The sequence below is a fragment of the Sarcophilus harrisii genome, chromosome 1, assembly GCF_902635505.1.
Source record: "Sarcophilus harrisii chromosome 1, mSarHar1.11, whole genome shotgun sequence".
In the NCBI taxonomy this organism is placed as follows: Eukaryota; Metazoa; Chordata; class Mammalia; order Dasyuromorphia; family Dasyuridae; genus Sarcophilus; species Sarcophilus harrisii.
This window is the reverse complement of record NC_045426.1, coordinates 491632805-491658032: the sequence shown is the minus strand read 5'-3', so window position 1 is coordinate 491658032 and position 25228 is coordinate 491632805. Positions and strand designations below refer to the sequence as shown.

The 25228-nt window shown below is 35.9% G+C and overlaps 1 protein-coding gene across 1 annotated transcript in view; it reads right to left on the bottom strand.

Annotated features, from left to right (window-relative positions):
- TMEM241 (transmembrane protein 241) overlaps nucleotides 1–25228 on the bottom strand; it is a 164785-nt gene that overhangs the window by 121274 nt on the left and 18283 nt on the right. The window contains exon 4 of the mRNA XM_023496205.2: nucleotides 10569–10650. Within this exon, the coding sequence (XP_023351973.1) occupies nucleotides 10569–10650 (82 nt within the window). The remainder of the gene's footprint in view (nucleotides 1–10568; nucleotides 10651–25228) is intronic.

The window sequence follows — 25228 nt, the reverse complement described above, 5'->3', positions numbered from 1 at the left end:
ATGATAGTTTTTTAGGGATAAGACATCTGCATTTATAAATGAAAGCTTACTATCTATCTCTCCTTTTTTGTCTTGAGTATCACTTCCCTATTAATCGATTTTGTTCTGTTATTCCCAGTTTAAAGGTTGTTACTTCTCCTCAGCAGATACAAGTGAAACAAATCTCAATGAGATTTGAGTATTTCTTCACTCCCTCCCTTTCTTCTTTCCCTCCCTCCCTCTGTCTGTCCTTCTCCCCTTCCCTTTCTCCTTTCTCTGTCTCTGTTTCTCTTTCTATATTTTTCTTTCTCTTATCAATGATCTCAAAACTAAGTGGTAGGAAATACTCAACAGACTAACATATGAATACAATACAATATCATTATGCTAAAAGGAAGCCATTTTCAGACAAACATAGAAAGACTTGTATGAAGTGATACAAAATAAAATAAGCAAAAGCAGAACAATTTATACTAGAATATCAATGTTGTAAAAAATGAGCCATTTTGAAAGACTTTTAATGGACAGCAGTGATTCCACAGGATTGATGATGAATAATGCTATCTATCTCCTCATAGAGGTAAGGTACTCAGGATACTGAAGGAAATTTACAGTTTGACTATGCCAATATCCAAATTAGTTTACTTGACTATATTATTTTTGCTAATAGGAGGATTTTTTTCCTTTCTTTTTCTTTTTCAGTGGGAAGTAGGGAAAAGTGAGTTGAAAAATATAAATGCCTAACAAATGAAAAAATTCAATAACCAAATATAAAAATGAAAAGTCAAATAACTGAGCAACTCTCCTCCTATTTGCTCTAAGCAAAAATTCCACCTATATCTAGTCCTTTTAGATGTTCTTCTTCCTTCTAATTTGTCTAAAACAAACCAAAAAAAAAAAAACCTTTTGTGGTCCTTAACTTCTCTTGCCAGTCTCAGTTCATTCTGAGTTTTAGCATTGCTGACATTATTTTGACATGACATTAGCATTCATATTCATTGACTATTATCTAGATTTATTTCTATTTTGTGTCTATTTCTTTTTCAAATGTAAGTTATATGATTACTTTCCCATGCATCCAAATTGATCTCTTGGGACAAACCTGATTTTCCTTCTTCAATGGAATTGTTTCCTTTTATGTTTTCAAGGGGGAAAAAATGATCTTACATTTATATCTTGCTTCTTTACTAACTTCACCTAAAGCATTTTATCTTTCCTATCTTTCCTCTGAACTCTGAAATCTGCTTTCCCCAAATCTAACCTGCACATCAGACTATATGCAGATTTATAATCATAAGTTCTAGGATGTAGTGGTTACATTCCCCTACCCCTACTCCCACCACCACCACCACAGTACCTATCATTTTCACACCCACCAAAATTGTCTCTTACTGGATCTTTCCCCCCTTGAAGGATAAAATTATCAATAAAGCAAATAAAGAAGATACTGGTCATTCTACTTTTGGAAGAAAGAGTTTCAACAAATGTCCAGATAATTGAAGTCCTCATCACTACTCTATAATGTCTGTACTGAGCCTATAATGTTTTCCAAACTCATCTATTTCCTCTTTCAGTCCAAATAAACATCAAGTATAACCCAATGACTAAATCACTTCTGCTTCTGCCTTTTTTGACTTTTACCCAAATAATCTCTATCATATTTTATCATCTCTAGTTCCTGGTTTTCATGATTTTTTAATTTTATAATAATCTCTTTTTTACAGGTCAAGAAACTGAGGTCCATTGAGCAATAACTTTTTTATAAGTCACACTCTTAGGAAGTTTGTGAGTTAGGACTTCAAAATCAGGCCTTTTGATTTCACATCCTCTGTACATTCCAGTTATTGGGGATTTTGTTACAAAAGCCATTATTAGTCAAATATGGGTTGGATCAGATGCTTTCTGAGGTCCTTTCCAAGTCTGAGGTTCTGTAACTTTGGTCTCAACTATCTTTTCCTTCCTCTAGTCCTTAATAAAATTCAACACAAATCTATTTTTAATAACTGTCTGCCATCATTTTATAACGGTTGTATTAAATATTCAACATTTTTATATAATGTAAGAAGATAGCTTAAAAGCCAACGGCTTTCTTGAGTACTTCTCTGAAAAGGAAAGACTAGCTGACTATGTAAAAACAGGCTTAATTCCACTGACTGAGCCCCCTATCCCCATCCCCACCCAACAACTTCAACTAGGACTTTCTGTTATGAGTATCTTGAGCCCAGCACCACACCACCTCCACAGGAGAAACACAATGGAAAATAATATTCAAGAGAATTTGACACCAAAATTTACATACTTATCCTTAGTGGAGCCAACCTGCATTAGGCAGCATTAGTTTTAGGAGCCATTTTTTTAAGTGCCCTGGAGCCAAAACTGGCTCCAGTTTGCCCAGCTAAGTTAACTAACTCCACATGGGTTTCATCCTTTCTGTGGATTCTCACACAGATTGCCCTGCTTCATTTGTTAAATGAGTTTGGTGCTAGAGAGTGAGAAAGAAATTAATAAAGAGAGGAAGGGAGAGAAGGAGAAAGGGGGAGGAAAGAGAAGGGGAGGGAGAGAGAGAGGGGAAAGGAGGAGAGTGGGAGGAAGAGAAGGGGAGAGGGAGGGAGAGAGGAAAAGGGAAGGGAAGGAGGAGGAGGGAAGGAAGTAGAGAGGGAAGGAAAGAGGGAGGGAGATGAGGGAGAGAAAGAAATAGAGGGAGAGGAAAGGAGAGGGAGGAAGAGGAAAGAAAAATGAAGAGGAGGAGGAGCGAGAGGGAAGAGAGAGAAGAAAGTCAGATTCTGAAGCTAGGAGAGCAAAATCAAAGGATAAGTGGAACAGCCAACCTTCCAGTCAACAATTCAGACTTGCAATACCCTGCTAAGTCCTGACCTTATCTTCCTGGAGCAGAAAAGCCCTCTGGTGTGAGTATCCAAAGTTACAGTGGCATCACCTGATTCTTATACAATGGGAGTCTGGGTTCTTATTAGCAACCTGCTCAAATTTCAGAATAGCCACTGAAGAATATGATCCCCTAAGCTAAATCCTTGAAGGAAAACCATCGGAAGACTCAACGTTGCTGGAAAATGTCACTTGGACTCGGATAACCAATAACTCTTGGAAATCCATCCCCATAAAAGTAGTGCTTCCTGTACTTCCTGCCAGCTGTCTCGGGATGATGTTCATCTCTGTGAGCCTGTTAAGTGCAGGAGGCTGGGGGAGCTGTGCTTTATGACTCCAGGTACCTGGAGAGAAATCTTTTCCTCTTCAGCAGTCCTAACTGTTGCATCAGGCACCTGTGGTTTATAGCAGCAGAGGGACTTTAGGGTTAAAGAGACAAATTATTAACATGAATTAGACCTGGCTTCAAGAGTCAGAGGTCTAGACAAAGGAGCAAGTTAGAGCTCCTCTCTTTATTACAAGACATTCCAACAACCAATAACATCACTAGAATAACGATTCCTTTAATTAATGTTGTAGGTAAGTCAGTTGTGAATTTTAAAGGGAGAAAAGTTGGTAAATACCACTGAAAAAAATGCACTTGGAAACTTACTAATTCAATTCTGCTCCATGGGTTTTTGTTCTGATGTCATTCTGATAAGTTCTGATATCTGGTGTCAAGATATCAGAGCAATGTTTCAAGGCCCTATTAATAACCATTTATTTTTAAGCACCTATTATGTAAATTGTGAAATGAATGCACCCTGTTGGGTACCTGTCAAACACATACTGACACACCCACGGATACAGAGTACTTCGTCCATGATCTCTACCTAATTCCTCGAATGAACTGACCAATCATGCTAATAGCCATTTTCAAGCCAACTAAAGTCCCATACCTGATGTTATCTATTCATTTTAATTGCCTTTAAAAGAATCAGAAAAATCCAAAAAGATGCAAGATTATGGTATCTGTGTAGTAAACAAACAACGATTTTGTTTGTTTAAAAAAAAAAAACAATGAAAAAAATTAGGGTATCTTTCTGTAGAGTGAACTACAACAGTCCAGAAAGAGATTGAGCCGACATAGCTCAACTTTGCCTCTATGGGGTGCTACCCTCAAAGAGCGGATTCTGTGTGACTGCTTGCAGTTCTAATGAGTAAAATCTGAATGAGTGTGAGTGAATGAGTAGGGTTAGGAAATCTGGGGTTTAGTCCATGCTAATCATTTGTCACCTTAGATAAGCTGCTTAATTTCTTTGTATATTCTGTGCACTTCAATCATCAGTTGTCAAATCAGGAAAGAGAATACTTATACGATCAACCTTATCACTTGTTTCAAGGATTAAATGACACATTGTTTTGAAAAAAAAAACACATTTAAAATATTGGGAAAATCTACAGTACTATAACACTGCTTACCATCATCACCATCGTTGCTGACATTTAGTAAGTGCGCAAAGTGCTTTATCACACATTCTCAACTGAGCTTCCAAACAATACTGCAAAGGAGTACAATGGGAATTATTACCTCCATTTAACAAATGAGATTACCCATGGTCACCAAAATGAATTTTCTGAAGCAAAATGTGGACCCAGGACTTCTTGTCTCAAAAGTCTGACATGAATTCACTCTGCCATGGTATCTCCATCCACAAAACAATTGTAGAATCAAAAAAGGAAGAAAAAAGTCTCTGAACATATAGATTGTTATAATAAAGTTTACTAGGTAGCCATTGTCAGGCCAGGACAATTACATGTAAATAAGACTTCATATCATAATAATAATAATATATGGTGTTTTAAGATTTGAAAAGCACTACATATCATCATAATAATAATATATGGTATTTTAAGATTTGAAAAGCACTAAAGTGTTATACATATCAAAATGATCTATTTTATTTCCCTCTTGGGGGAAAAAAACTAATGGTTAGGAAGACTCAGTTATGATTTCACAGATACAAAGAGATCTTCTGCTTCAAGTAAGGAATCTTTCTGAGATTTAAAGTTTTAGAAAGGTGCCTGGGGGAAGGGGAGTTTTGCCAAGGTAAAAGACTTTCCCAGTTATGGCTATGTCAGAAGAAGGATTTGTTACTCCAGGATAGCCCCTTTATACATTTCACTAAGACAGCTCTGTGAATTAATTTGCTTGACAACATCTATAAGACAGGATAGTAGGCTGGTTCAAGTCTCTCTTCAGGTACATAATTGCTGGGTGAGTTTGGTGAGTCCCTTAACTTCTCAATGTCCTGACTCTTCTCTAAGACCACTGTTGCAAAGAGTGCGTCAATTTGCATTATTAGAGGGAATTGTCTTATCAGGAATCCCCTAAACCCATATCTAGAACTGATTTATAGCTAAGATTTTTTATTTTTCATATTTTTATTTTTAAAAGAGGATACTTGTCAATCTATAAGAATATCTAATAGGTAGAAATTTGGATTTAGCAAGGTAGAAAAGTGAAGAATTCAGATAGTTACAGGGGAAGATGTTATTTTGTGAGAAGATACTTTGGACCCTGCTCCTCGCCATCCTGGCCTTGCCTGGAAATCTAGGCTCTGACATCAGCTACATGATGCCACATTTGCTTTCCCTAGGAACAGCTTACTCCTGGCTTCTACTTAAAAATTCTCACAGTGTCTCCAAGACCCACATTTTTTTCATGAAAGCTGCAATATCAAAGGTCTCAGATGTGAGTAAGGTATAAGGTAGGATGGGAAGTGTCTGTACACATAATGAGTCACTGGTATAGCAAGTGTTTAAAAGCCCAATATTGTCTATAATATACTATCTAGATTGTATTATTTATTCAATGCTTAGCTTTTTTAAGTTGTTTTTCCTAACAGACCAACATAACATCTTATAAATAGTTCAATTCACTGTGCTACTTTCTATCTGTCTTCAAAGGAGATAAATAAAAAACAAAACAAAACAAAACATTTTTTGACAGAATACGTAATTAGTTTAAACCACAAACCTGAATTTTGAAAATGGATAAATTGGAAAACATTTTATTCAAGAGAAATAGGATAGGTTTTTTTTAATAGAATGAGATAAGGAGGAATAGAATAGAACAGCAGATGGAGTTATATTTATGTGAGGAAATCCAGAAATCAGAGGGAAGAAGTACAGTGGACAGCAAATGGGCAAAGATCAACAGAGGCAGAAACAGATGTAATATTGTCATCTGAATAGACAGACCACCCTGATGGAAAAAAGAAACAGATGAGGAGTTCAGAAAACAGATCACAAACTTGACACAAAGGCATACTATAGTAGCGATGGAGGACTTCTAATTGTCCAGACATCTGCTGGAGCTCTCTCTCTTTCTGCCTAAAGCAAAGAAGCTAATCATTTCTCAATTTGCCTCAATTCATTTCAACTATGAAATTATCATTTTGTCAATGTTTTCCAGTGTCCCAACAAATCTGGAGTTTGGGGATCTTGATCCATTCTCCAAGACCATCATTTTCTAATGCATTGTTTCCTGGTCTTTTCTTCAGTTGAATAACTCTAAGATCATATTACTGCCCACTTTGTATTGCACTGTATTGATTCTGTTTTTGGTTACAATATTAACATTTCCAAATTCTCCTTGATATTTTGGTGAATTTTGCTATTATTGTTCCCATAATTTCTTGGCTGCATTCAGTTCTTCTCATTCCTTTCATAATATAATAATTTTTATTTTTCCTTTTGTAAAGAAGTATCCTTGCTATACTCACCAAAAGGCAAAAAAGGAGATAATTTATAATAATAATAATAATGACAGAGATGGAATGCTTTCTCCCCAGAGCTGACTTGCTTTTTAAAGGCTGTGCGTGTCTAACCGTTAGCCAGCCAATTTGTTGAAGTTTCCTATATTCTCTTAGCTCCCCTGGATCCAATGACCAAAGCCCCATATTTCTATCATGTTAAACTAAGAAACATCTTCACTTCATGGATAGATTATCTAAATAGGTACTTCATAGTCTAATGTCTAAGTGTATAAGAAAACTCCTAAATGCCTCACATATACTTTGGTTTTCTGACTGTTATCCACTTAGGCATTTCTTATGATTTCTTGCATTTTCTTCCTACTCTTTAAGAATATATTTCTTCATTACTACTGGGATTATATCCCAAAGAGATTATAAAGAAGGGAAAGGGACCTGTATGTGCACGAATGTTTGTGGCAGCCCTTTTTGTAGTGGCTAGAAACTGGAAACTGAATGGATGCCCATCAGTTGGAGAATGGCTGAATAAATTGTGGTATATGAAAATTATGGAATATTACTGTTCTGTAAGAAATGACCAACAGGATGATTTCAGAAAGGCCTGGGGAGACTTACACGAACTGATGCTAAGTGAAATGAGCAGGACCAGGAGATCATTATATACTTCAACAACAATACTAGATGATGACCAGTCCTGATGGATCAGGCCATCCTCAGCAACAAGATCAACCAAATCATTTCTAATGGAGCAGTAATGAACTGAACTAGCTATACCCAGAAAAAGAACTCTGGGAGATGACTAAAAACCATTACATTGAATTCCCAGTCCCTATATTTATGCACACCTGCATCTTTGATTTCCTTCACAAGCTAATTGTACAATAATTCAGAGTCTGATTCTTTTTGTACAGCAAAATTAATGTTTTGGTCATGTATACTTATTGTGTATCTAAGTTATATTTTAATATATTTAACATCTACTGGTCATCCTGCCATTTAGGGGGGGGTGGGGGTAAGAGGTGAAAAATTGGAACAAGAGGTTTGGCAGTTGTTAATGCTATAAAGTTACCCATGTATATATCCTGTAAATTAAAGGCTATTAAATAAAAAAATAAAAAAATAAAAAAAAGAATATATTTCTTCAGATACTTTTCCCCTTCAATATTTTTAAAATTATTTTAAAATTTCCTAAAAAATTCAAAATTTTAAAAAATGTTTAATTATTTTTAAATTTTATTTTAAATATTATTAAATTTAAATGATTACAAATTTCTTCACTTTACTTATCTTTTTGGAAAGTTTTAACATTTGAGAGAAAATTTACTATACATTTACAATATACATTTCTATTGTCACAAGTGCAACATAATGGCTAGAGAACAGGCCTTAAGAGTCAAACCCTGTGTTTAAGTCCCTCACCTAACACATACTTAACTCCTCAAAGTTTCCTCCAGGAAACTCTAACATCTTCTCTATAACTTCTAGTTTTAATCTTCTTTGGTAGAGATGGATGAAAAATGTTCCTCACCTTTCTAGTGGCACTAACCCTTTCTCTGTTTTCTTCCTGTTCATCTCATGGCTACCAGGACAAATATATTACTAATGTTAAAGCCTCCAAATTTTCTTGCAAAGTTAACATTCCAAGTTAAATAATACTCTGTCCCTTATCTGTGCACAAAGAACTTTGGAATTTGTAGTTGAGAAAGCACATCACACTGGGAAGTTTAAATCCCTCTGTGAGCTTCTCCAATTAGAAGTTTGAGCTTTAGCTACATGCAAAACTTGTAAGTTCTTTTTCTCTTAAGAGAAAGAGGCAACTCATTGTTTAAAATGTTGATTATTCTATATAATTGGTTTGCAAACTTCACACCAGGTATTTTATCTACATTATCTTCCATAAATATATCAAGCATGAGCCACATTTCTTCCTCATTGCCTTAGTCGCGGCCTAGGGTGGTCCCACTGAATCCTCAGCACAGGGAAGCATGTGGCTTCCTCCACTCGTCATTCTTGAATTCAGTTTGGGTGGTGGAAAGAGAAAAAAGAACTACTAATATACAAACATGGCAGCCTGAGGCCATTTAGTGACAGACAATAAAGCATTACCCAATAATCCCAGAGGGCTTCACAGTGATGCAACATGGTTCAATAACTCATTCTCAAATGAATTCTGCAACCAGAAAATCCTGCAACCCTTTCAGAGGGTCTGCAAATTCAAAATTAGTTTTTATTTCTAGTTTAACAAATATATATAAACATGTCTCATATAAACAAAAACTCTTTGGATCTGTCCAAAATTTATAGTATATATATATGTATATATATATATATACTCTCTCTATATATATATATATAGTCCATATATATATAAAATATTGTCCAATATTTAATAGTATAAAGATACTGAGAAAAAAAGTTTGAGAACCACTGCAACAACCACTTCATAAGGAAGGTTCTGCATAATCAAGAAAAGATTAAATTAGGTTTAGTATTCTCTGCTTAAGAGATAGGGAGTGGACCTGTCATTTATTTTATTGATATAGAAAACTCCCAGATGAGGAAAATCCTTCCTATGCCAGTCAGCATCTTCTCTATAACTTAAAACTTTATGAGAGTTGCCTAGGACACCGAGAGGTTAAGAGTTGGGGGTCACATAGCCAGTATGTGTCAGATAATGCCATTGGCTTTAGCCCTTGCCTTATACTCTTGCCCTTCAACACAAAATTCCCCCACAGGGCAATGTGACTGACCTTGTTTGCCGAGATCTTTGAAACACATAGCATAATCCAAACCTCCTGCATTGGGTTGGATGGGCAACAGCAACCTGTTTCTCTGTTCTTTATGGCAAACTGTCCCATAAGAACTAATTCAGCCGGTAATACCTGGCCCAGAAATGTATATAAATATGTGACTCTTTCTCTAGCTTGCTGCTGATCCATTAAGGACTAAGCCAGTATTACTTCTTGTAGTAAAATCTGCCTTGCCTGAGAACCACCCTTCTCCCTGAAATTTTTTCCCCAAGACCCGACTGATCCTCACCAATCCTCATCATCAGAGAAAGTCTTGGCTTTCAAGACCAGCTCTCTATCCACTACATTTTCTGACTCTTTGAAGAGAGCTAAGTAATATGTACTATTTTAGTAGGATTTCTAAATTCAAAATTATTTCAATAGTAAGCTTGGAAATTAAAAGATGTAAGCTTAAATAGCTAAAAATTTACTTAATGGAATACCTAACCCTCCTATGATCACCTCCTAGATGAGACATTATCACATTATTATTGTTATCACTATTATTATTAAAACCAGATAAACCAGTAGAGAACCCATAACTCCAGGGATCTCTAGCAAACTATGCAAAAAAAGGACACACAACACAAAATATGACTTTGAGCCAAGCATCACAGATGTACATTCAAAAGTGATTAGTCTTCATTTTAAAGTCACTTAAATGACCATATATACGGTCATTGGAAAGGAACTTTAACCATATATAATCAGAACCAGAAGGAAACTTAAAGATGACCTAATCTTTCATTTTCATTTTCCATGTGAGAAAGCTAAAATAGAATGACTTCTCCAAGTTCATGATGGCATAGCCTCCTACTCTAGGCTTCTTCCCATGAAACAGCTATTTGGTAAAAATTTAACCGATATGATTTAATGTTATTTTAAAGAATTAAACCTCCCTTTTTATGCACCAAATTTAAGTTTCAAAACTACAAAACATCAAAAATATTTTCTTATAAAACTAAAAGCCCTTAAAGGAATAATCTAAGAAAATTAGTTATATACTTATATCTGCATGTGAAACATCATGATTAACAAAAACTATCTGAGTATTATAGTATTGTTTCAAACACTTGAAATAAAGTTTAAAAAAAAAACAAGTTATTTTTAAGGGAGAATAATACATTGGCTCAATGGGTCTTGTTTTTTCATTACTTACCAATCTAGATAATGCCCTAGAACCTGCGTAGATTATCCCCACAAACAGCATTGAAGCAGGAAGCCATGCCAGAACCTTGGCCCTGGGGGGAAAAAATTCACAATTCATTACTAAGAAGCATGTCAATCATAAGAGGCATGACTAATTAGCAGCAGGGCCTGCAGAGAGAGACCACAGAAATTAAGAGTGATGATTTGACAGTAATTGACAGGTTATGTGAGATGTGTTTTTGCATCCAAAGAAAAAGAAGTCAGGCAAGGACCTACCTCACTCTTTTCAGGAAGGGAGGGGAGGGAAGAAAGGAAGAACAGAGGGAGGGAAAGAGAGAGGGAGGGAAAGAAGGAGGGAAGGAAAGAGGAAAGGAGGAAAAGAGACAAGGAGGGAAAGAGGGAGGGAAGAAGAGAAAAAGAAAACTACACCAGACTCCTATTTAATTTTCCTTTTAGATTTCTGACTGATGCTCTTAGCACTACTGCATCCATAGGGGAGAATGATAAGAGATGAAAACTGACAGTATTCCAAGTCACAAGAAAGAAGAGATTTTGAATGTTAACCAGAGTTAAATTTGGGAGGAAGGCGCAGCAAATTCCAAGCAAGGTATTGAATTTTAAAGGTGCTGGCAAAACTTGCAGTCCAGCGTAGAAACAAGAGTTTAGCACTAAGTTGGCAGGGATAAGTAATTAAAATAGCAAGAATTTGATGAAATGGGAAGGGGAGAGCTCCCTCCTTGCCCCACCTCTGCTCCTTTTGTATTGGGAACCTTAGCATGATTCCCAGTAACCTTATGCCAGGCTTCCCAGGGCCCTACCTATATCCTACGAAGTAGTATTCCACACTCCTTGATTTTAAGTGAGGGCACTTTCCATACCATCTCCTCCAGGAATAGGTATGATATTTTATAAAAAAAGGAAACACACATGCATATAGCACTTACTATGTGCCAGAAACTGTACTAAATACTTCCCAAATAGTATCTCATTTGACACTCACAAAAATTCTAGGAAGTGGGTACTATTATTTTCCTCATTCTATATTAAGGGAATCTAGATAATGCATCCAGATTCACAGTTAGTAAATATCTGCTATGTCTTCCTCACTCCAGGCCAAGTGCTCAATTCACTCTATCACCCAGCTACCTCTAGGCAGACTTTGGGGAGACGATATAGTACAATAGAAAGAGCACTCAGTGGTTCAGGAATCAGAGACCCTAGTCTCCAATCTCACTTCTAAATCTTAATAATACCAGTAGCCTCTGAATTCCCCAAGCTTCAATTTCTTTAGCAGCAAAATGAATGGAAGGCCTCTGAGAACTCTTTCAGCGATAAATCTGTGATTATTCTGGGAGCAAAAATTTCTTTAAATAAGTGGACTATTCTTTCTCTTTCAAATAGGTTAAAAATGAAAGCCATAAACTGGTGCCAAATGTTTTTTTTAATGACCAAGTGTTATTCCTTTGGTTTGACCAAGAAAGCTTCTTTTGACAAATGTATACAACATCTCCGCCCAACCAAAGCAGAAGAAATGATAGTCTCACAGGACAGAAGCCAAATGAAGAGTGATGAAAAGTCATCTCTCCAGCCTCACAATGGCTGCTTAAACCATTAATCTGACATTTCCTGTACACCCAGTTTCCAGGAATCTTTCAAGGACTAAGAAGAAATTTTCTTTGATTCAATGATGGCACTACTAGGAAATGCCTTTTCTGTGTGATTTACAGCTTGTTACATGCTATAATCTTCGTCCCAAACAAGAAAAGCATTTTTCCTCACTCTGTCCCCCAACAGTCCAGGATACAGGTTACTGATGCTACATCTCATCATCTGTCACTTACAAATGAGTTTCCATCTGGTGATTAAAACTCCTAGAGTCATTTTCATAACCGATGCAAACAAATGAAGCTATTCCAGCAAAAGGCATTAATTTCAGGTAATTGAACACTGAGTGTCAGTTATCGGAAACTGTCCAACATGAAGGTCTGGATTGCACGTGTAGACACATCATCTTCTCATACCCCCATACAGGATCATACCTGCCTTTGTTTAAGTTGCTGAACCTTGAAAGGCAGAAATTTCCTCCCCTATTACAAGGCAAAATTAAAACACAAATCATCTGTGAGAGATTCCCTGGCTCCTGGAAACACTGGAATAAAGAGATGTCTAAAATCTAAACTCAAAAGGAAACAAAGTGGGGGGGAAAGAATCCTGCTTTGGGGCCAAAACTTTCTCTAATGTTTCAAGAAGGGTCAGCCTGTTGCTAAATTTCTTCCAGGAAAAGGCTTCAGCATTAAGTGTCTGGTTCTAGCTGACATGGGTTGCTGCAGATAAGATACAAGTTTGAAACACAAACAGCCAAGTGTGTTGTTGTGGCAGGAAGGATACAGCATAGATGTCGACACTAAGAATGGATCAGCTCCTTTAAGAAAGGAAACTGTGCTTTGGGCAAAACAGCAACTGGCACAGCTAGAGGCACAGGTCCTTGGTATGTAAGGTCAATGAAATTGCAAATATTTGTTCTTGATTTTCTCTTGTGAAATAAACAAAGCAAACTCCTGCTGGCTTAGATACTCCAAGAGACACCAGTAAGGTTTTGAAAAGTCAGTAGAACTGAAGGAAAAGAAAACACTACCTCCAAAAAAAAACAATTTAAAAAACTTGAGGAAAGAAATAAAACAAAATCAAATTAAAAAACAAGAATCATGGCTTAAACCAAAAAGATTTTTGGCAAATTGATGAAATATCTGTTGCCTTGCATTAGCTACACACAACCCCCCTAAAGGAGGAACATTATTTATCTCTGAATGCGCCACTGGCTATACAGAGACTGAGTTCTAGGACCTGGATTGCCAGAAAGGCAACAATAAATTGACTATCCTCAATATAACTTAAAAGTCCTTTTTAGAAGTACATATTCTGAGTTGGAAGTCAAAAGTTTCATCCAAAAAGTACTTATCTTTAACAACCTCAGCAAGTGGTCATCCAGTCTCTACTTGAACCTTTTCTTCAATGAAAAGGAAGCTGCTACTTTCTGAGGCAACCCACTCTACTCTACTCTGAGACAGCTCTAATGGGGAGGGAAATGTTTCTCTTACATCCAATATATTTAATTTAACTCTCTGAAACTTTCATCCTTTTTCTCCTAGTGTCACCCACTGGGGTCGAGCAGAAAAAGTATCAAGCCTTTCTATATAACAACCCTTCAAATACTTGAAGGCAGCTGATGATTTCCCTCCTCCAGGCTAAACATTCCATTTCCTTCTTATGGCATAATATTCAAGCCTTTCATCATTTTGATTATCCCACTCCAGCTTATAGTTGCTTTTCCTAAAATGCAGTACCCACAAATGATCTAGGGCAGAGTATCAGAAAACCCAGCTATTTCCACTCTCAGTCTGAATATCATGCTTCAGTTAATGTAGCCTAAGAAAGCTTCTTAGACTACCATGTTCCAATGGTTCATTCATATGAGTTTAAAATCTGCTAAAAATCCCAAACCTTTTTCATATGAACTTGAGGGGAAAAAAATCAGTCACCCTTATTTTGAATTTTGCCTTTAAATATTTTATCTCCTCTTCTGTGTTTGTGTCTTGACTATTCCTGCTACCCAAATAACTATCATGATGGGGTTCTTTCTTTTTTTTTGCCATTCTTCCAGCTGATTTCTTGACTTGGGTTGATATTAAGGCTGCACTAGCACTTCTGGAGGGAAAATCTCAGCTTGTCCTGGTGCTTTCTTGGGGTATTGAGGGTTAGGTTATTCCAGGATCTCAGTACAAGCTGGGGGATTTGCAAGCTTTCAATGCTCCCAAAGTAGTCTGTTGGCAAATAAGGCTTGTTGCTTCCCTATTCTGAGCTCAGCAATCCCCTGACCTAGATTTGGATCTGAATGATATTAGACTGCCACTGGTCAACAATAGAGAGTAACAGTAGATAGTAAACAGCCTCTATCAACCAGTAAAAAGCTTTGTCCATTCAAAGTGACAGAATTGTGGGTTCTCCTTTGATCTGAGATTCCTATTCTAGTTACTCCTTTCCAGGACTAGATGCTGGAACTTAGTCCTGGCTCAGGGTTTGAGTCATACAGCTGTTTTCTTCTGAATTTCCTCCTTTCCCAGTATACTCCCCAGGGCTTCCTTACCCAGGAATTCCATCCTTTGGTACATGTATGTTATCAATCCACGCTGGATCTGTTACTCAGAACTGAGAAAGGGACAACAAAGCTACCAGTTGTCACCTGTCCCACTATAAGCAGGTGATGTCCTGGTATGGGTCTAGGAGCTCCTCTCTCCTTGGTTCATAATTTCTTCCCGAGCACTGGAGCACTCCAAACACAGCATGACCCAGATCTCTGTCTGAGCTGGTCTGGACAAATGACTCACTGTGACTCTTGCTGGATCTCTCCTAAAATCTCCAGATTTTAGCTGGAGTGCTTTCTGATTCCATTTGGAATTTTTGTGAAAGAGCTTGCTGTACCACTTCCTGCTACTCTGCTATCTTGGCTCTGTCTCCCCCCAAGATTGCTTCTTCTTAAGAGTCAATATACCAGGCAAAGGCTTCAAAGGAGGTCAATGGCAAAAAAAAAAAAAAAAAGTCCCTGTACACCAAATTATTTATAGTGATACTTTTTTATAGTGGCAAAAAGCTGGGGGAAAGTAGCTGCCCATCAATTGAGGAATGGCTAATCAAATTGTGGCAAATGAATATAATGGAACACATATTGCAAAAATGATGAGTATGAAAAATACAGAGAAGCAAAAAAATACTGATATGAACTAATTCAAAAAGGACAGAAAATATAATGATTATATAACAATGTAAATGGGAAGAACAATAACTAAACAACCCAGATTAGATTCTCCTAATTTTAAAGATAATGAAACTAAAATTTTTGAGAGCTGAAGATATTCAACCAAAAGATGGTCAAATGGTCAAGTATATCCCACCACCTCCACAAATTGGAACCCAGTTTTCTAAATCCAAAATTCATGCCTCTACATATTATGCTGAAATGTCAACAGGCTAAGAAGTATCTCTGAGCAAAAAAAAAAAAAAAAAAAAAAAAAAAAAATGGCCTAGGCAGGAGAAATAAATCACCCTCCCGATTTTGGCCATTGAGTTCTATGCAAATAACACTGGATCAGCCAAGGAGTGATGTGGTTCATTGGAAAAGGCCTAGATTTGAGAATCAGGAGAAACAGATGCTATTCCTGGCTTTGTCACTAAATGGTATAAAGAGAAAAATACTGATTCTGAAGTTAGAAGACACGTGTTTGAGGGCTATCTTTGCCGCTTACTACCTGCACACCTTTGGACATTTAATTTATTCAACCTTGATTTCCTCCACAGTAAATGGGGGTGGGGGTGGGGGGAGTTGGACTAGATGAACTTTGAAATTCCTTCCAGTTCTAGATCTACAGAACAGATTGGTGCTATAGAGAGGATAAAGTCCTGGCCCTGGAGTCAAGAAGATATGAGCCTCAGACATTTGTTAGCTCTGGCAAGTCACTGAGCCTTGCTTGCCTCAGTTTCCATATCTGTAAAATGATCTGGAAAAGAAAATGGCAAATCATCCTAGCACTTTTGTCAAGAAAACCCCAAAATGGATCATGAAGAGTCAGACATGAACAAAAAATAACTAAATATACTCTAGAACAACAATAATCATAATCTGTGAGAGTTAAGGTAAATCACCTGAGTACTTTTTGCCTCCATTTCTTTTTAATACATATTTCCACAATTATCATTCTGCACAAGAAAAATCAGATTAAAAAGGGGAAAAATGAGAAAGGTAAAAAAAAAAGAAAGCAAACAACAACAACAAAAGATGAAAATGCTATGTTGCGATCCACATTCTCTGGATGCAGATGGCTCCATCACAAGACCATTGGAACTGGCCTGAATAACCTCATTGTTTAAAAAAAAAAGTCAAGTCCAACAGTGTTGATCGTCACATAATTTTTTTGCTACTATATACAATGATCTTTTTGATATACTCACTTCATTAGGGAAAGGGACCTGTATGTGCACGAATGTTTGTGGCAGCCCTTTTTGTAGTGGCTAAAAACTGGAAACTGAATGGATGCCCATCAGTTGGAGAATGGCTGAATAAATTGTGGTATATGAATATTATGGAATATTACTGTTCTGTAAGAAATGACCAACAGGATAATTTCAGAAAGGCCTGGAGAGACTTACACGAACTGATGCTAAGTGAAATGAGCAGGACCAGGAGATCATTATATACTTCAACAACAATACTATATGATGACCAGTTCTGATGGACCAGGCCATCCTCAGCAACGAGACCAACCAAATCATTTCTAATGGAGCAGTAATGAACTGAACCAGCTATGCCCAGAAAAAGAATTCTGGGAGATGACTAAAAACCATTACATTGAATTCCCAATCCCTATATTTATGCACACCTGAATTTTTGATTTCCTTCACAAGCTAATTGTACAATATTTCAGAGTCTGATTCTTTTTGTACAGCAAAATAACGTTTGGTCAGGTATACTTATTGTGTATCTAATTTATATTTTAATATATTTAACATCTACTGGTCATCCTGCCATCTAGGGGAGGGGGTGGGGGGGTAAGAGGTGAAAAATTGGAACAAGAGGTTTGGCAATTATTAATGCTGTAAAGTTACCCATGCATATATCCTGTAAATAAAAGGCTATTAAAAAAAAAAAAGATATACTCACTTCATTTAGCATTAGTTCATGTGAGTCTCTCCAGGCCTCTCTAAAATCATCCTCCTAATCATTTCTTTTAGAACAGTAATATTCTATAACATTCATATAGCATGACTTATCCAGCCATTCCCCAACTGATGGGCATCCACTCAGTTTCCAGTTTCTTGCCACTACATAAAGGGCTGCCACAAACATTTTTTGCACATGTGGGTCCTTTTTCTTTTTTATGATCTTTTTGGGATACAGACCTAGTAGAGACACTATGTGAGTAGCTGGAATACTCAATAGATAGAGTGCCCGCCTGTAGTCAGGAAGAATCATCTTCCCAAGTTCAAATTGAAACTTAAACACTAGCTGTGTGACCCTGGGTGAGACATTTAACCTGGTGTGTCTCAGTTTCTTTATCTGTAAAATGAGTTAGAGAAGGAAATGGCAAACTATTTTAGCATCTTCACTAGGAAAATACCAATTGAGATCATATAGTGTCAGACATGGCCAAAATGACTGAATAACAACAACAAAAATATGTATGTAATGGAAAAAATGAACAAAACAGAATTTCCTCATCCAATCCCCTTTGTTTTTCTTTACCTATTGAAATATTCATGTCTGTCGATATTTAAGGTGTTCATAATAAAAAAGGAAAAAGAAAAACCTACCATATGTTCAGTTCAGTCTATATTCAATAATTCAGTATACAGTTCCATACACTTGTCAGTCCCATTTCCAGTTGACTTCCATTACATTATCCAAGAATTTTTTTTCATTTTTAATAGCATTGTGTTCTTCAAGTTCTACATGTCTTAAATGGATTAAATTTACCTTTAAAAAAAGTGGTTCAAGATAATGGTTTCACCTAATATTTGTGCAAAAGTGTTTGTTCCTAAATATTATAAATTTATAGTTTCCTATATAAATTGTAGTTGAAAGAGAACTTCTTTCAGTCTTAGGATTTGTAGTCACAATCTCTCTTCTACTAAACATAATGCAGGATGATGGTTATCAAGTAGCCTCCAAAAGACAGGGGTATCTCCCTTATGAATTTTAGAGAAAATATAAAATTCCTCTAATCAACAGTAGTACAGGGAATAGAGTCAGGGCCTGTAGTCAGCAACACTCATTTTCTTGAGCTTAAATCTGGCCCGAGATGCTTACTCTCTGTGTGACCTTGGCAAGTCATTTAACCCTGTTTACAGATGAGTTTCCTCATCTGTAAAATGAGCTGAAGAAGGAAATTGCAATCCGTTTCTTTATCTTTGCCAAGAAAACCCCAAGTGGAGTTGTGAAGAGTTGGACATGACTGAAAAACAACTGAACAACAAATAATTTTCCTCCTCATCAACAATGTCTCAACAAAGGCATAAATAAATCAGTAATCTCAACCCTAGTATCATGCATGAGAAAATTATTTCCCCCATTTTGTCAATTAAGAAATGGAGGCAGATACTACACACTTCTCAGATTGGCTAAGGTGACACAAAAAGAATTATAAATGTTGAAGGAGATGTGGGAAACCTGGGACACTAATACATTGTTGGAGTTGTGAAGTGGTCCAGCCATTCTGGAGAGCAATATGGAACTATATCCAAAGGACTATCAAACTATACATACCCTTTGATCCAGTAATATCTCTACTGAGCCTGTATCCCAAAGAAATCATAAAAGAGGGGAAAGGACCCACATGTGCAGAAATGTTTGTAGCAGCCTTTTTGTGGTATTAAAGAATTTGAAAAGGAGTAAATGCCTATCAGTTGAGTAATGACTGAGCAAGTTGTGGTACATGAAGATAATGGAATATTATTGTTCTATAAAAAATGATGAACAAGCTAATTTTTAGAAAGGTTTGGAAGGATTTACATGAATTGATGCTGAGTGAAACAAGTAGAACCAGGAACACATTATATGGATAACAGCAAGAATGTGCTATGATCAACTATGAAAGACTTGGTTCTTTTCAGTGGTTCAGTGATCCAAAGCAATCCTAACAGACTTTGAACAGAAAATACCATCTGCACCCAGAAAAAGATCTAAGAAGACTTAGTGTAAATCAACACAAGCTATGTTCATTTATTTTTTTTCTGTTTTTTTTTCTCTTCATTGGTTTTTCCCTACTGTTCTGATTTTTTTCTCCCAACATGATTCACAAAGACATGTGTATTAAAATTAATTTTAAAAAAGAATAACCATCCAAAACAAATCCACAAAATGGTCATGTATGTATATGACATGCACTCCTAGAACATTACTATTCTGCCGAAAGGTGGGAAGCAGCACTCATTTTTATTTTTTTCCCTAAGGCAATAAGGGTCACACAGCTAGGAAATGTTGTGTCTGAGACCAGATTTGAACTCAGGTCCTCCTGACTTGCGGGCTGGTGCTCTATCCACTGCACCACCTAGCTGCCCCAGAAGCAGCATTCATCTTGAAAACTCTGGAATTGTATTTGGTCATTTCATTGACCAAAGTTCTTAGATCTCTCACAGTTGTTTGCCTTTAAAATACGGGTGCTATCATATAAACTGTTATCCTGATTCAGCTCATTTCACTGTTTCAGTTAATACAGATCATCTAAGGTTTTTCTGAAACTATCCCTTCATCAAGCTATGGTACAATAACATTCCACTGGAGCAGCTAACTGGTACAGAGATAGAGAACTGGCCCTGGAATGAGGAAGCCCCAAGTTCAAATTTGGCCTAAGACACTTATTAGTTATGTCAAATCAATTAACCCTAATTGCCTCTCCAATAAATAATTTTTTTTAAAAAGAGACTTTTTCTTCATCTTAAAAAAAATTATCAATAATAATAATATTGCATTATATTTATAAAAGTTGTTCAGTTGTCCCCTAGTGATAAGCAACTACATTGTTTAGTTCTTTACCACCACAAAAAGAGCTGCCATAAGTATTTTTGCACTTATGAGTCCTTTTTCTGCTTTTGTGATCTCTTTTGGAGGCAGAAGCCTAGGACTTATATTGTTGGAGGACTGTTCCATCATAAGCTGTAAGACAGACTCATTCTGGACTTGTATGAAAACAGACAGTTCAGAATAACAAAAGATGGGGTCAACATTTCTGAAGGTATGCAATAAACAATATCATGGGAGAAAACTATCACACTATTCAGGAAAGGCCTTACATATTTCCTGCACTATGATAAACAAAAGTCACTTGTAATTAAACTGAGGATTATTATCCTTGGCTGCCACACCATGGGTGCAAATACTGCTCAGAAAAATCAATAAAGAAAAGAGATACTCCATCTTCAATGGAATTCTACTTATGTTGTAGTCAGCACAGGATAAGAATGTCTTCTGAAACCTTTTCACATAAATCCAAGATTGAAATAGGCAATACTACTGTCATGGATACTGTGAACAGCAGGGAAAACATTAGGGGGGAAAATCAAGTATTATTCAAATTTTAAATAGTATTGTTTATTAGAGGATTGTTGTTATTTTTTTTTAACCTATACCTTTTCCCACATGGAAGATTCTATTTTCTCTAAGGAGACAAGCCAGTAAGACAACACCTGAATGTGTAAGTAATCACAGACATTTTACAGAGAGAAAGGAGCCATCCCTTATAATTGAGACAAAAACCCTAAGGATTGATACCAATAGGTGGGAAATCTTGGGAAAATAAATAGATTTTTGTTTCATTTTTTTGGATTTCTCAAGTCCTAGGATGGTGATGACTTAAGATCTAGAAATGTCATCTTTTTCTAAGTATAAATTAGGCGCCCATTTTTGATATGTTGGGCCTCTGCAAGTGTTTTTACAAACATTAATTATGGCTCCAAATCTTTATCCATGACTCCACTTCTGGGCATTCCTAATAAATATAGAAAGATCTACCCTTAACATAACCTGTCATGATCTATCTCCTCATATTCAGTAAGCACTAATATTATTGCTATTTGAAAAGGTGCCCTGTATTTCCTTACCCCAAAAATCTTGAGGAAAAAAATGCAAGATTTATTTTCCTCTGTAAATTTACCCCCTGGCAGATTGCCACTGTCAATAGCAAGTGAACCTCCAAAGACTTGGCAACATCAAAAACCCTACCTTAAGGTTGTAACACCTAATGTTTTATGTAACCAGTTTTGGCTATGATTTCCTATTTATATTATCCAGAAAGTTCCAACCATTTGGAGGAATAAAAAGTGTTCTCATCTCTCTCTCTTTCTCTCCTTCCCTCCCTGCTTCCCTCTCTTTCTTTTTCTCTCCCTTTTTCCCTCTCTCAATCCCTCACAATCTCTCTCTCAATCAATCCTTCTCTCCCCCTACTTCCTTCTCTCTTCCTCCTCCCTCCCCCTTTCTTTCTCTCCCTCCTTTCCTTCTGATGGTGTTAGCGAGTTTTCTCACTATTTTACTTAAATTACTTAAGGAATGATCATACTTTTCTAGGACTCAGAAGAAAAAAAGCAAAATATGACTTTGTGCGCACTCTTCATGCTATTTTAAAAGAAATTTTTAAAGTAATTCCTATAGAAATGGAAATATTTTTGAAAAAAATTTTAATGGTCTTTGATATAACTCTGAGTTTGTGTACTAGGGAGTTAAAGACTATGGATAAGGTGTTGGGCTAACCCACAGATAATCCTATTATAATTGCATACATATTTTGAAATTATAATTACCTCTGCCAGTCATCAAGGATTCTTTCAGCATTTGGCTGGTAAACTAGTAAAACTAATATTTATTACTGCTAATAAATCTCATTAATTCCACTACTCTATGCACATTTTTCCCCAAATAAAATCCAGCTTGTCATGTGTATATTTATTGGAAGGAACAACAACAAAAATTTTCACAGGAATCAAAGATCTTAAATCTCAAGGAAAATTATGGGGGGAAGTAGGAGTGAGGAGGACATAGATTTTCAGATTTAAAACAGTAATCAAAATTTTTTTTTGGAGGCAATTGGATTTAAATGACTTTTCCAGGGTCACACAGTGTTAAGTGTCTGAGACCACAATTGAACTCAGGTCATTCTGACTTCAGGGCTGGTGCTCTATCCACTGCACCACCTAGCTGCCCCAAAACTTTGCATTGTTTAAAAAGTAGGAAAGTAAACTAGTTAAAAATAAAAATAAGATAAGATCCAGAAGAAACTGAATGTAATAGCTCATTGTTTTATAAATGCATAAATACAAACTACTGAGAAAAGGTTTCCCCATTCAACAGGAGCTTCAAAGAAAATCAGCAAATAATTTGGCAGAAAATCGATTCAGTCCAGCATCTTACCCCATCTGCTACAAGAGCCAAATAAATACATTAAAATATACAAGTCATTAGAGAATGGAAATATCTTTCAATTCTATGAGTAGAAGAATTCTTAACTGAGCACAAAATAAAGTTGACCATAAAAGAACAAAACGAACAACTTTATTAAATAAAATAAAAAAAGCTTTTGCAAAAACAATAAAGATAAAAGAAATTGTAGAGAAAGGGGGAAAGTCTTTACCTTAAGTATATCATTGAATTTTATATCTAAGATATATAGAGGATGGATGGATAGAAAGAAGGGAGGAGGGATGGAGGAAGAAAGAAGGGAAGAAAGAAGAGGAAAGAGAAGGGAGGGAGGGGGGAAGGAGGGAGGGAAGGGAGGTACGAAAGGAGCTATTTCTGTGTTAAAACAGGATTTTCTTCATAGAGTTCAACCAAAACACCATATCCCAAAAGATTAAATTCAGAAGTCAATTTGAGAATCCAACAACCTTCTATTATTCCAGATACTGAAGACATTGGTTAAAATAGACAGCAAGGTGGCACAACAAATAACATATTAGCTCTGGAATAAGGATGATCTGAGCTCAAATCCAACCTCAGACACTTATTAGATGGGTGATTGAATAAATCACTTAATCTCTCTGTGCCTTAGTTTCCTCTTGAGTAAAATGGAAATAATAGCACCTATCTCCTAGGGTTGTTGAGGATTAAATGAGATAATGTTTTTAGTGTTTTGTAAACCTTAAAGTACTATATTAATGGTAGCTATTATCACAATTATTAATACACAAAATAATGCTACTCTTATCAGTGAATTTTTTTGTTTTGGAAAGTAGTTTTTTTCATAAAATGTGTCATCTATGTTAACATATAGTGTAGTTATTATTGCTACTTTAAATGAATTTTTTTAAGTCATCTTTAATAGTATTTTCCCAATTATTTGTAAAGACAATTTTAGCATGTTTTTTGGGGGTTTTTCTTATTTAATATTTTCCCCAATTACATATAAAAATAACTAACTTTTTTCAGATTTTGAGTTTCAAATGTTTCCCCTCTCTCCCTACATCTCCCTTATTTAGAAGGCAATTTGATAAAGGTTATACATGTGTTGTCATGCAAAACATTTTCATAAGTCATTCTATAAAAATAGAACAGACCAAAAAAAAAAAAAAAACTAAGAAAAATAGAGAAAGTAAAGAAAAAGCTTCTTTGATCTGAATTCAGGTTCTACCAGCTCTCTTATCAGGAGATGGACAGTACCTTTTAGCATAAGTCCTATAGAATTGTCCTAGATCATTCTATTGCTAAGAATAGCTAAGTGATTCATATTAGGACAACATTTGTCATTTTCCTTTTCTGTCATATTAGCCAATCTTACAGGTATGAGATATAACTCAAATTTGTTTTAATTTACATTCTCTCATCAAAGGCAATTTAGAGAATTTTTATATAATTACAGATAGCTTTGATTACTTTCTTTAAACACTGCCTGTTCTTATCCTCTGACTATCAATTAAAAATGGCTCTTATTTTTATAAATTTGACTCAATTTTCTATATTTTGAGAAATTTCTTTATCAGAGAAACTCACTATAAAAATTGATTATCAACTATGTTATTTCCCTCCATCCTATTTTCCCCATTTATCCTGCTCTTTCTCCTTTTATTCATTCTCAAAAGTGTTTTGCTTCTGACTTCTACCTCTCCCAAACTTCCTCCCCTTCTATTACTTCTCCAACTCCTTCTCTGATTCCCTTCCCCTCCTTCTTTCCTGTATGGTAAAATAGATATCAACACCCAACTGAGTGTGTACGTTATATCATCTTTGAGCCAATTCTGATGAAAGTAAGGTTCGTGGGCTCCTCTTTTCCCCATTGTCTCCTTCACTGGAAAATCTCTTCCAAGCATCTTTTATATCAGATAAGTTTTCCCATTTTACCTTTCCTCTTTCCCTTCCCTCAATTTTATTTTATTTTTTCAGATAATCATACCATCACATTCTACTCACTGTTCTGTTTTTTGTCTATGTATATACTTCTTCTAATTGTCCTAATAATAAGAAAGTTTTTAGCTGTTAAAAATATCATTTTTTCCTTTAGGAATATAAACAATTTAACCTCATTGAATCCTTTATGATTTCTCTTTTCTTTGTATGTTTCTTTTGCACCTTGTATCTGAAAGTCAAATTTTCTATTCAGCTCTGGTTTTTTCATCAAGAATGTTTAAAAGTCCTCTATTTCATTGAATATCTATTTTTCTCCTGAAAGTTTATACTTAATTTTGCTTTGGTAGACGATTGTTAGTTGGAATCCTAACTTAGCATTCATTTTTACAAAATTTTGAGTTCTAAATTTTTCTCCCTCCCTCTTCTCCCCTCATGAGTTAATATTTTAAATTTTTTATCTGCTTTAATTTCTAATATTTCTGTTTTGTTCATTCACTTCAGTCCTATCTGATTTTTTGTGATCCCATCTGGGATTTTCTTGGAAAAGATACTAAAGTGCCTTGCCATTGTCTTCTCCAGCTCATTTTACAGATGAGGAAACTGAGGCAAGCAGGATTAAGTGTCTTGCTGAGGATCACCTGCTAGGAAATGGTAGGCCAGATCTGAACTGGAAGAGACTTTTCCTAACTCCAGGACCAGCCCTCTATCCACTGTACCAGCTGGCTGTCCCAGTAACTAGAGTTTACATACCTTATCACAGTTTTCAATGTGCTTTATCTATATTGTCTTAT